The following is a 13,152-nucleotide window of genomic DNA, read 5'->3' as shown; positions in this document are numbered from 1 at the left end:
GATCAACACCGCAGTTTACATAATTAACAGAACAGGTCCAACGAAAGTGAAAAACAAAACACCACACGAGTTATGGTTTGGTAAGGAAGCTCCAGATTTTCGAAATCTAAAAGTGTTCGGTACAGAATGCTACGTTCATGTTCCAAAGGAAAAGCGTCGTAAATTGGACAGTAACCATCGTTTTGTGACTTTTTTGAAAAATTTCGGATTAAGAGCAAGTGCGTACGATCCCTGTCTTTTCGTGAATATAAAAACTGACAGAAAACTATTTGTAATCTTGTACGTAGATGACGGTCTGGTGTTCGCAACACATGAAAGTGAAGCCGATAAATTTTTGCATGATCTAAAAAGCGAATTTCAAGCGGTTGTTAACGATCGGGTTAGTTTTTATTTGGGAATTGAATTTGTATTTCCCAAAACCGGCGGGATTTTTATTAAACAAAGTGCGTATATTGAAAAAGTATTAAAGAGGTTCGGTATGCACGAAAGTAAAGCAGTGTCTACACCTATAGATTTAAATTGGAATAAAGGTACTTCCTTAAATGATAGTGCGGAAGACGTACCTTATCGCGAAGCTGTCGGAAATTTGATATTCCTGCAAACCGCAACAAGACCAGACATTGCATTCGCAGTAAACATATTATCCAGAAGTTTGGACAAACCGACTCGAGCACATTGGACATTGGTAAAGCGTATTTTACGGTATCTGCAAGGAACAAAGGATTTTGGACTTTTCTATGAAGGTAATGGAGGTCTGCAGGTATTCAGCGACGCTGACTACGCCGGAGACATCTCCACTCGAAGGTCAACATCGGGGGTTCTTTGCATTCTTAATGGGGCAGCAGTCGTCTGGAAAAGTAAACGACAACAATGTTTGGCCCTTTCAACGATGGAAGCCGAGTTTGTGAGTGCCGCGAGTGCCGCAAAAGAGGCTTTGTGGATTTCGCGAGTTTTAAATGACTTGGGTTCTAAACGTGAAGTGCTAAAAATGTATTGTGACAACCAAAGTGCGATTAAATTGATTAAAAACTCTGAATTTCACGACAAGTCTAAACATATAGAGGTAAAGTACCATTTTATAAGAGATCTGTTTAAGAAAAATGTAATCAACATTGAATATGTACCATCTGATCAGCAGTTGGCTGATATTTTTACGAAAGCTTTGTCAATTCAGAAATTTGTAGCATTACGTGTTAAACTAGGAATTTGTTCACTTTGATTTTTATTTTTTTATTTTTAAAATATTGTAGAAATCATAGATTTATGATTTAGGGAGAATGTTGAGACTGGTAATTGTTTATATTACAACGGCGACGTGTAGCCGTGAGTTAGCTTAATAAACAGTCATGGATGGAAAATCATAAATCTATTAGATATGTGTTCGATAGTCGCCGATAGACTTTGTTTAGTCTGTAAGAAAACGGTTATTCATATAGAAATAACATGTACGGAAATACTTAAGCAGTCTTTAGTTTTCAGTCTTGGTTCAGCTCTCATTTTGTGAACAGCACATGTACTTATCAATTAAATTATCCTAAGTAAACTACTGTTTCCATTTTTTCATCGCAACTCTGACAGTTAAATTGTCTTGGTGTAGGTGTCCAAATCGAATTGGAAATTATTTTCGTTGCACTTACATCTAAGTTGATATAATGTATTACTGCAAATACATCTTTACATTTTTCCTTCGTTAGAAACATAACTGCAACTTGCTTTTATATGGATCGACCTGTAAACAAACAATGTAAAAATAAAACCTCATTTTTATATAGTTTTAATTTTTATTTTTTTTTATTTACTTTTTGGTAACTTACGTGTAATTTTACATTACATGACGTTGAAGTGACAGAAGTTTACCGAACAAAATGAGCTTTGATCAGAATTACATACATTACATCAGGTGGAATGGTTTACTTACTGAAATTCCATGTTGATGAAGACATTCTTTTTATTGATATTTCACACGATTTTTTATTGAAAAAAAATAATGGCATGTCATTTCCTACTGCTTACCGGGGTACGAACATTCCGCACATTGTCCGTCAAGCACATGTTTTGTACCAAAGAAAAATGAAAAACGTTTAAATCCTTTAGCTCCTTCATTTTCTACCCTTGGATAATATGAAAATTTATTGTAAGAGATTTGTATCAGTTGGTCAAAGACGTGACTTTTACGTAGACTGAACATAAGCCGTAGCTACTGTTTTGATGAATAAAGCTAACACAGTAGGCTACCAACATTACGTAGAGTGATAAAAGATCTCTTCACTTCCTTCTGAAAACCACTTACTGATGCAGTGTTTACGAAGTAGTGAAGTAATTACAAGTAGGTAGTAGTAACCTCTTATCATGAGAAATACAGCACTTTTTACTGAAGTATTAAGGCTACGTATAATAGATACCGTTTTTATTATTAGTTATTTCGAATTTTTAAAATAATGGAATTGTCTCATATAAGTACGGTCCCAAAGTCTATATGTAGCTGTAGATATCTCTTTCAACACATGTTCTCTTTAACATGGGCTTTCTACGCAAGTGAAACTATCTAATTTTATTTTGACCAGTTTGTCTTAAAGTGACGATATATTCAAAAAGTTGTTAGTAAATCTTAAAATGATTTTCGAGAATTCGTGAAATTTCTGGGGAGCTAAGCACCTTCAGCCCCCCCCCCGCCGGCTATGTGTGTAATACTGATTTAGATTTCTTAATGGTGCTGCTGAAATCTTCTGAACATAAGATAAACTAGACAAAGCTGTAATCATCAGCAGAGACAGTCAATGAGCTAGTAACCTGAGCTGTTTCGGATTTAGGGTACATTTTCAGATAGTGAAAATTTCCCACATTACTCATAACTATTCTGATTTTCGTGAATTATTGACTTAAACGATCCGTAAAAGGGAAACCACGTCATTACACGTTATCATTTTCTCCTAAGAAAGCTTTCGCGTCGTCTGAACGTGTTATTAAGTTGCTTCTTAGAATGTATAGCTTCCTTAACATTACTTAGTCAAGTTGTTATACTAATCTTCCTTGAACAGATTCTCTTTTATTCTTTAATGAATTTAATTCAACCGTGATAGAAAAAACGAAATGACATTGCTATAAGGAAAGAAACTAAAGGCAATGGCTATTCACTTATTTAGTACAATACCAATTTATGCTACGAACTTGTATTTATCGATTGTGGTCTTCGATGTTGTTTCAGATTATAGTTTAGTATTTTGTATGTTGGAAAGCCTTATTCCAGGCTTTTTACTAATTTTCACGGGACATTTGGGTATTTCAATTATTATTTTTTGAGGTTTACGATCACTATAATTTATAGGTAATATCATGGACAGGGACTACTCAGAATGATCAGATCACTATCACCCACAATATTTCCTGAAGCACCCTATGTATACGTAATACGTACGTATAGGTATTAAAAATTCGGTTTCAAATAGAAACTTTGAAATGTGTTTATTTTGCAGTGTTTGTTATCTCTTGCACTTTTTGAATATCATTAACTGCAAAGCTCAAGGTAAATTCCACGATTGTTCTAATCAAGGAAATGCAAAAAAATATTATTTTTTTGTAGTTAAGATCCAAGTTGAATGGTTTATTTACATCTCGGTGTTAAAAACATAATGGAAGTTGTTTGCGTCTACGTAAAATACATTATAAATAGGACAATGTTCTGTTTTTAAATGAGCATGTAAATATTACGCATTGACAGAGGTTGAAACGTAGTAGAAACGTGAAAAACAAAGGTCATTAGATTATTATATCTATGAGAATAATCATTACATTAGCTCACTATACTGAGTGTATTACGGTTAGTACTCATTAGAAAATTTCGGAAAGTACTTCAATTCAACGAAAGACCACAAATTCTGGCCAAAACAAAAATCCAACCAACATGGTTTTAGGTCTAACCGAAGTTGTACTCCACTGAACAAGAACCATTGTTAACACCAAATGCAACGTTACTTTTGATATTAGCCACTTGACTGTATGGAAGAATGGAAACAGGCTGGGCTGTAAAATAACGGCATCTATGTAACATCCGGTTATCACGGAACTTGGCATCAACTTCATTATTTTAAGTGAAACACCCTATATATTATTACTGTTTTGAATTCTACTTATGATCTTAGGTAGACTATCATAAGGCTCTCCTACTTCTAAAATTTGTTATTTTTTTTGTGAAGTAACAGCAGTGGGTAGCGTCTGTTTTAAAGTAAGTTAAAGTTAAAGTAACAATATATAGATAACTATTTCCACTCCAAGCTTCCCGAATATATATTTAAAGTGGCCAAATTACATACAAGGGTGATAGATATCTAACGATGGATTTGGTTGACTTTAAATTATCGTAAGTTCATTGTTTCAAGTGAAAAACCTTGTATACATTTTCATAGCCTTACGCACAATTTAATTTTTTTTCGAATGATGTATGGTTTCTTAAGCCCATCTCCTTTAGTTTTCAAATTATTTACTTTTCTTTGTCAAAGCAAAAATCGTTTAATTATGAGATATAGTTTTGGTTCGAGATACGCCTCGTTGGACCACCTGCACTGTGGCTTATCCTGGCTACAACATGTATTTTTGGGGAAATTAATTGATGAACTTGTGCCTGCATTTACCAGGATGGTAGGTCGAATTCTGTGTAGGTCGCTTACGCAGAAAAACTGTTGAAGATGTCGTCTACCGCTGTCGACGAAACGTTGAGAATAAAAAACTGAATGACAGCCAAAAAGCCTGAAAATTGCTAATGATATCAACGATGGTCGCAAAAGCTTGAATCAATAAGTTAGAGAAGTTGAAATACCTTAGTAAGGCCTTATCTAACACTTTGAAATGTATCACCAACAGAAAATATGTACCATAAGACGATGGAGACGATACCTCTATTTCTAAGATACAAGATATAAGAGGCATTTACAGTAAATATTCTTTAACGCTATAGTAGAGAGACAAACGGTTTGTAGAGTAACTACAATATGATTTTTATTTTCCTTAGAAAGTGCTTCTGTCTGTATATCATCTATAATTTGTAATGAAAATTTCAACAGAAATTCATAGGATTCTTTAAAATACTAGCTGAGATTTGGCATTTTTACACTTTTCAGGCAACGTATTGTTCTTTAAGTTGATGATCAATAAATTTTTCTTGAGCAACTATTGAAACAGCTTAGAGCGCAATAACATGCATACACTATATCTGGCCTATTGGCTATTGTCGTGTACATGAAGGAATCAGTTAATGATTGATGCAATGTAGAGACTGTTTTGGAGGAATCTTCATCCTGTAACAACTTTATTTTAGGTTTTAGTGGCGGAAGATCCGGTTTTGCATCTCGTAATTCGATTTTTTCAAGCATGTCCAATACATACTTTTGTAAAACACATAGATCCGACTAAGTTTGCTTTAAATAAATTTTGTACAATTCATGATTTAATTTTTGAAACCGTTGTACCTGACTGCCGTAAAAGTAAAAGATTCTTTAAATCACCATACGCATTAGCATTAATTATTTATAGTACTCCAATTGGAGTTACACGAGCTACGTGTGCATAGGTTTCATTAAATTTAATTCCTGGTTTTTCGGCAAATCCACAGACTACTAGTCTATCCTTTCTTCGTTCTATTCTCTATGGTACCAACGGCATTATACTCACCGTTGTAATATCCATTTTAACTCAATGACGAGTTTGTAGTCTGGACTAGATTCCGTGCATCGTTTTTGACTTAAGTATCACTCCTTTTTCATAACCTTGGCATAAGAATATGGTAAGACTTCATGGATGGAACTATTTGAATTTTTAGGTCCTGGTAAGGCATCATCAGTGGAATTTTTTTCCATCATTTGCACTATTTCAAGCTCCATATTCTTGTAATTTTTGTTTGCTTTTCTTCTCTTACGTAGTCTAGTTTTAACGAACTTTCCTCAACCCCTCAAAAGTTTTATTTAAATGTTATTAGTTTGACTTTAAAGTTTTCATCGTTCTTACATACATAAATGCTTCATTTTCATTCAGTAATTTTTTAAGACTATCTCTTTATTTAGTGTTTTCTTCGTTTAGATTTTCGATCTATTGTTCAGGATCACTTCTATCTACTATTGTTATCATCTGTCTGAACCTTCTTTGTCGTTTGCCAAATTGCATTCTACTTTGTCACTTAATTTCGTATCGGGTTTTTCGTTCATATTTCTTGTACATAGATAAAAATTACTTGTTTGCCTTAGATTATTTTTTTTTTCCGCATCCTAAATACTAACCTTTGGATTCACTTATATAGCTCAAAAAATGCATTTGTTGCACTATATTTTAAATGTATATTTTCCTGGATGCCTTGAATTGTTACCTGTTTAACCGAAAACCTTTAGATGAGCTTTTTTTCTATGCTAAATTTTATATGGTGTGATTCATGGATTGCTGGACACCTATGTCTGATTCAGAATACAGTATTGACGGTTTATACCCAAAAAATATGCTGGCAATTTTGATTAAATCCATCTACACCGTCTTGATGTGGAGTATGTGATTTTAGTGATCTCTCTGCAAATAGTATGCTTTTCCAATTAACGACTAAAGTATTTTCCATTGTATACACATCTTGACATTACCAGAGGTTTAGTCTTGACTTTCTCCTGGTTTTCTACAAGAGCTTAGAATTTCTAAAAATTAATTTTATAGATCAGGGACTCGATTTGTTATCGTCTACCAACACTTTACAGCTATAGACCGAGTGTAATCATGGCTCTGCACCGTCTGTCCTTTTAGAGGTTTAAAATATATATCTTTAATGTTATGAATCTCGAATAATTTAGGGTTTTAGGTGAGATGTAGCGTGCTCTATCGTTTTTAAATTACTTAAGGATAAGTGATGTCTAACTAACTTTATATTGTCCGTCATTTTCAAAAAAATAATAAATCCTGTGTTTAAGTATTGGCAGACGGCTTTTGCTGCTTAAATCTAATCAATTGAAAAATTATGACATTATATACTCTGCCGCAGGCTATGTTTAGCAGAGAAATGATGTAGATTGTGCGGCAGACAATTTAGTTTAAAAGAAAAGATTCGATATTAATTTGAATTCAGTCAAATACCATACCGAAGCTAGTATAACAAAACGCATGCTTCGTGATGTAATGATACATCATCCCTCTGGTAAACTCGACTTACCTATGCTATCGGTAGATGGTATAAATTTGTGACATAATGTTTACAGTTGATTAATTAATGTAGTAAAAGTTTAGTATCACCGGAAATGGTTTGCCGATAACCGAGAACCGGAATTTATTATAATTTTTTTAATTTCGTTCTATGAAAATGACAGACAGTATACAGTTAGACACCTCATTTAAAAATAGTATGTCTCACCCAAACCCCTAATATAACGGCCGATGTCAAATTCAAGCAGTACCTAATCCGTAAATCGTAATGGTGGCCAATGTCACTATGAAATTATTATTATATTAGTTTAAGCTAAAGGGTCAAAGTTTGCTTTGGCCATGTTAGTGACCACTGATATTATTATTTTTTTATGTAAACAGTGAGCCCTTCTAGCTATAACTGATACCGATGATTTGATGGTAACCACATCGGCCGCTTTTGTAAGTAGTTTTCTTTATTATTGTTCCTCTTCTGACAAATGAAATATAAAAAAAATATGCATCAAGGGTGAAAGTGAAATTTTGGTATGCTAAGTCAAAGTTGGTATGCAAAGCATGGATGCTATTCAAGCTATAATTACTGCAATTTTCTCAAACCTGAAGATTTTGACATTGATTCTTTCAACTCCAGACCACAGAACTCAAGTATTTCATTGATACCTTCAAACAGTGCGCTAGTTTGAGAAGGTGCTGATTAAAGTAATTCATTAGTTTGCTGGTAATTTAATAGTAAGACATCATTTACGTATATCTAGGAACTTGAAAGCAATCATGATTAATAAAACGAATAGACGTTCATATTGTAAACAGCAGTCATAATATTTGTAAGCAATATATTATTTGATATCATCATCATCATCATCATAAGGTCATCAGTCCTAAGACTGGTTGGACACGTACCTCCACTGTTTCCTATCCTGAGCTAAACTTCGCATTTCCCTAAAACTAGAACAGCCCACATCCTTAACTATTTGCGAAGAGTAATCTAATCTAGGTCTACCTCTACCCCTCCTAACTCCTGTTTCGACCTTCATGCCTGAGAAGGTGTCCTACCAACCTATCTCGCCTATTTTTTATTGACTTCCATAGAGTCCTCTGTTCTCCTATTCTTTCCAATACCTCTTCATTTCTACCCTTTTCTACCCACGATATCCTCATCATCCGCCTATAACACCACATTTCGAACGCTTGTAACCTTTTTTTTCCCGCCGCTCCCACTGTCCATGTTTCGCACCCGTACAACGCCGTGCTCCAAACATACACCTTTAACAACCTTTTTCGAATTTCTAAATTAACGGTTCACGAGCATAGAGGTGACTTCTTTTTATTAAAGGCTACAGGACCCTGCGCTATCCTCTGCTTTATATCCCTACTACTCCTTCCATCCTCACTTATCTGACTTCCTAGGTATCTAAAATCAGCCACTTCTAATTTTTCATCTCCTATCTTTATATTCGCTCTTTCCCTACTTTTTCTTCCCTTACGTACCAGTATTTTAGTTTTACTTTTATTTATTTTCATACAGTACTGATCTGTCAGTACCGCTTCTATTTTATTTAAAGCTATCTCTAGGTCCTCCTTGCTAGATGCTAATACTGCTATGGGTATAGACAATAGAAAATAGCATACTTTATTCTTGTTTTATTTTGAAAGATACCGTCTCGGGAAGAAGCAGCACTAACACAATTATTTTGTTGCGTTTATATTTATTTGCAATGTCTTTATTTTTGTTTAAAGTTAATCGTCTTAATAAAATACTTTTTCTTTATTTCAGGCAGAGTTATGCCATTGGGGATGAGAATGTGGCTGCTGACCTTAGAGTTGCTGATTCTTTTCGCAAATTTTGGAATTAGCCATAGTCAAAAGAACAGTATGTATCTTCATTTTTTTGTTTAACATAAATCAGCAATTGATATTCAAAACTTGTATCGCACGAGTTTCTAAAGTCATAGATAAAAAAATATTTGTATTCTGTTTAGTTAGTCTATACTGGCTGGGAATTCAAAATCAGCAAATAAAATGAATTGGTATGCCGAATTATTTTCCTGAAACGGTATATAAAACTTGTTAAAAGAAAATTATAAAAAGAAACAGTTCAAAACAAGGGAATCGCTATTCGGAACATTTATTGTGAGCATTATCAACGCGAGACTATTTCTGAAGTTCTAAAATTATAAATTATGCAGAAATTTCCAAGTTTAGCGAAAATGGGAGAACTTAAAACAATTATTAACCAGTACATTTTGGAGTATATACGGGCTGGAAGTGACTCGAATGTAATAGTGGATGAGAAAGGGAGTATGGAAACACGAATATGTTCAATACGACAAGAGAAAGATCAACAATAATTATGATCAATTGGTTAAAATTGAGCTTTAGCTTACACGTACATAGTCAGAGGAAATGTAACGAGGACAACGTAAGAAGATCGTAAAATAAATTTCGAAAATCCATTGACTGTGGGTCAAAAACTGATTTTTGCTAACGCAAGCTTCGACTCGTTCCTAGTTCCCTATTACACGTTGGTCGAAAACTGCGTTAATGAAGATCTGTTTTTAAATTGCAATCAAAGGTTTTTCGAACATTATTTTAAGTTATTCACGTTGTGATTCTTACATTTCCTCGTACGTTGATGTTGAAGCATGCACAAGTTAAAACTCAAACTCAATCTTAACCAATTGATAATGATTATGACTTCCTATTGGGGTATTATTTTCCTCGCCCACTATTGTTTACTGGAATGGTTAATAAAATTGTTTCGGTTCATCCCATTTTCAGTTAATAATATCTTTCGCTTTCACCAATTTCAAGTTTTTCACCTTTCGATAAGTGTTTAATTATATAGACCGGTAGATAATGACAGAAATTGATAGAAGAACTTTTAGTTCTCCGTTTCGGATTGCTAAATGTTACATGAGAGATAAGTAAGATAAACATAATGTAGAGTCATTCTCGTTGTGCCATCATTATGAAAATAAATATTCCCATTTCTGCCACTATCATAAATCGTTAGAAAAATACCGACTTTATCATCAGTATAGATAGCATAAGTGCAGTAAAGGCCATAAGGGTTGAGATTCTGGGGAAAAGGTGTAAAAAAAGTAGCTAATTGTAAGTGATTCTTTTATTGTTGCCGATGTGAAATGTGAAATTATTCAACTTACTCAGTTCTTTAAAAATATTAGCATAATATATATTTTTTAAAGGAACACCCTGCGTATTTTAAAATTATTGAAACACCCTCTTATTTTGATTTTAAAAAAATGTATAACTGTCGTACGTATCGATAAATAATAATGGAGGAAATTATAAAAAACAAAGTGGATGTGTGCTTAACTTTCTTGTATGGAAATAGAAAACTTTGCAATTGAAAGGACATTTGAACGAAATTGTTTGACCGCTAAACAAATAGGCATGTGCTTTATGGTTTTTATTGTGGATTTAGGTAGATTTGTAACACTGAAGCGAAGAACAGGTTAATACTTCTTTATAATGCTTATTTGGAGAACAATTGAAATGTTACGGATTCTTAAGTTATTACGGTAGACAAAACTAATTTTTAAAGGAGTTTTACTAATGGGAAAACGAACGTTCAACCCTCATTCTTACCCAGTGTTGTCAGAAAAAGAAATTTGTATCGTTTTACATATTATATGTATATCTCAATTTAGTATTTAAAATCGCCCTCAATACACAATCAAAACCAGAAAACACGTAACCAGTATTCGTTTAGGTGCATGAACTATTTTAGCTGTCGTTCAAATATCCTTCCAATTGGAAAGCCCTCTATTTCCACATAAGAAAGTCGTATTAATTCAACACCTACCTTATTTTTTATATTTTTTCCGTTACTATTTATTTAAATATATGACAATTATACAATTTCGAAGTCAGAAAAAAGGGGGAATTTCAAATAATAACACGCAGGGTGTTTCTTTTAATAGAATTGAATAGCTTCTTTTAGTTTGGTTTTATTACATGTTTGTAGAATTCCCTTGGCAGAGAACTGTAAGACTTTGTCGCAGTAATATTGCTGTATTTAAACCATGCGTAGATGCATGGTATAGTAAATCATTCGTTAAGTTGGAGAAAATTAGGTATTATGGTTTATTGATAAAGTTTATTGTGTGCTTTTCCCATTTACGATTACTGTGTATGAGTACTTATATACCCGCAAGTGTCTGTAAGATACCGTTTAAATATGTGCTAATAAACAGCAGAGCTTGTAGAAAACTCTGTCTTGAGGTGATTATTTGTGTCAGTCATTTAGAAATCTTAATATACGAAATGTGAATAATTTTTTCAATGATTTCACAATGGCGAGGGGCACCGCTGATGAAATGGAGTACACCATAAATCCCATTAAGGGAAATAATCCCTATAATATATTGATAATGCCTATTTCTTCAGACAAATCCCCATATACATTTATAAATCCCATTTATTCTATCGTACATCCCATAAATCCCTGTTATTCCATAATAATTCCTGAAATTCCAATGAATTATGCTGATTTTGATATATACTAAAGTAGGTTATAATAAAAATTTTAAGTGCCTTTCTGATGGAATACCAGAAAAGAGGCGTGAATATATGCGAGGGGTCGCTTGGCGTAGGAGAAGTTTACCATAAAAACACCTGTTTTCTATTTATTACTTTATATTCAGCACAATCATTGCGAAACCAACTTATGCTGAAAAACTTAAACTAACGACAAACGAACAACAATGCCAGTGCACAAAAAGAGGGAAAAATAAAATCTTGAAAAGTAAAAATATATCCTTTACAATTTCAATAAAATCTCACAAAACTTCTAATTTCCAAATAAATCCAAATAAACCCTTGGAATTCTAGATACGGATACGAATTCTCTTGAAAAGCAGACTATTAAGAAAGCTGTTTAAAAAAGGGGTTTTCGCCCAACTGTTAAACCACGTTCAAATAAGACTGTGTTTTTCGCGCTAATATTTTTAGCTAATTATTTGTTCGGAGAACGGTTTATCTCTAAGTCGTCTTTCGGTGAACTGTTTTCAGCGAACTGTATGTACATTTTCTTTTTGCCTGTTAGTTTTCGAACAAAAACATTCGCAGCTAATATGATTGATTGATAATAGAATTGCAGCTAACCAATAAATCAAAGAAGTACAGGAATTATTAGAGAAAGTATTAATTACATTCATTGGCAATGAGCTGAATACCTTGCCTTTGGCATTTCTTATTATATTTATTATCCATTAGCAATTTTATGTTATTCTACATCACGTATCTATCTGTAATTATTATTGAAAATTACATTAAGGTGACTGTTTATAGGTTTATGTATTGTGCAATATTAATCGAATCTACGTTTCATAAATGTGACGCTACACATATTGCTGGTTACGTTATAACTGAATACATTTTTTTGTCTCGTTTAGAATTGTTTAAATTATAAAGTAAAATGTTAAAGCATTGCGCTTGATGACTCTGCATACGTATTAATAAATTTTACATCTCATGACTATTGTACAATGAAGAACAAACGATTTGTTTCTGTATTAATAGCTTAAAAGCCCTTGATAAATATAGGATATGAATTTTATGACGCTTTCAAGTTTTAACTTGATTTAATATAGCTCTTAAAATAATAATTAATTTTAACTACAAAACGAAAAATACATATGTATACTGATCTTATTTTATAATTGTTCGTGATGTTCCATACTAAATCTAGCCTTGGCACTTACAAATTGACCGAACTTTGGACGAGTATCGACAAGCCAATGCTTGGCTGCTCGGTATTGGACCAAACTTGGCGAAATGTATTGTACTTAGCCTTGGCACTTGAAGACTGGCCTAACTTTGGTCCAGTATTGTCAAATCAATGATTGGCTACCCCAGTATTGGACCAATCTTGGTGAAATGTTAATGTGCCTAGCCTTGCCATTTGAAGATTGGCCGAACTTTGGACCAATATTGACAAGGCAATGCTCGGTTTCCCACTACTGG

At 33.4% G+C, this 13,152-nt stretch overlaps 1 protein-coding gene across 1 annotated transcript in view; it reads right to left on the bottom strand.

The window, feature by feature from the left end:
• Nucleotides 1-265: 265 nt before the first annotated feature.
• The window catches only part of LOC112904469, a 35,347-nt gene continuing 22,460 nt past the window's right edge, over nt 266-13,152 (bottom strand). Inside the window, exon 3 of the mRNA XM_025974565.1 lies at nt 266-343. Within this exon, the coding sequence (XP_025830350.1) occupies nt 266-343 (78 nt within the window). The remainder of the gene's footprint in view (nt 344-13,152) is intronic.

This window comes from Agrilus planipennis, unplaced genomic scaffold (assembly GCF_000699045.2).
Source record: "Agrilus planipennis isolate EAB-ADULT unplaced genomic scaffold, Apla_2.0 scaffold230, whole genome shotgun sequence".
Lineage (NCBI taxonomy): Eukaryota > Metazoa > Arthropoda > Insecta > Coleoptera > Buprestidae > Agrilus > Agrilus planipennis.
Note: the sequence above shows the minus strand (reverse complement) of the source record. Positions and strands in the feature narration are given on the sequence as shown.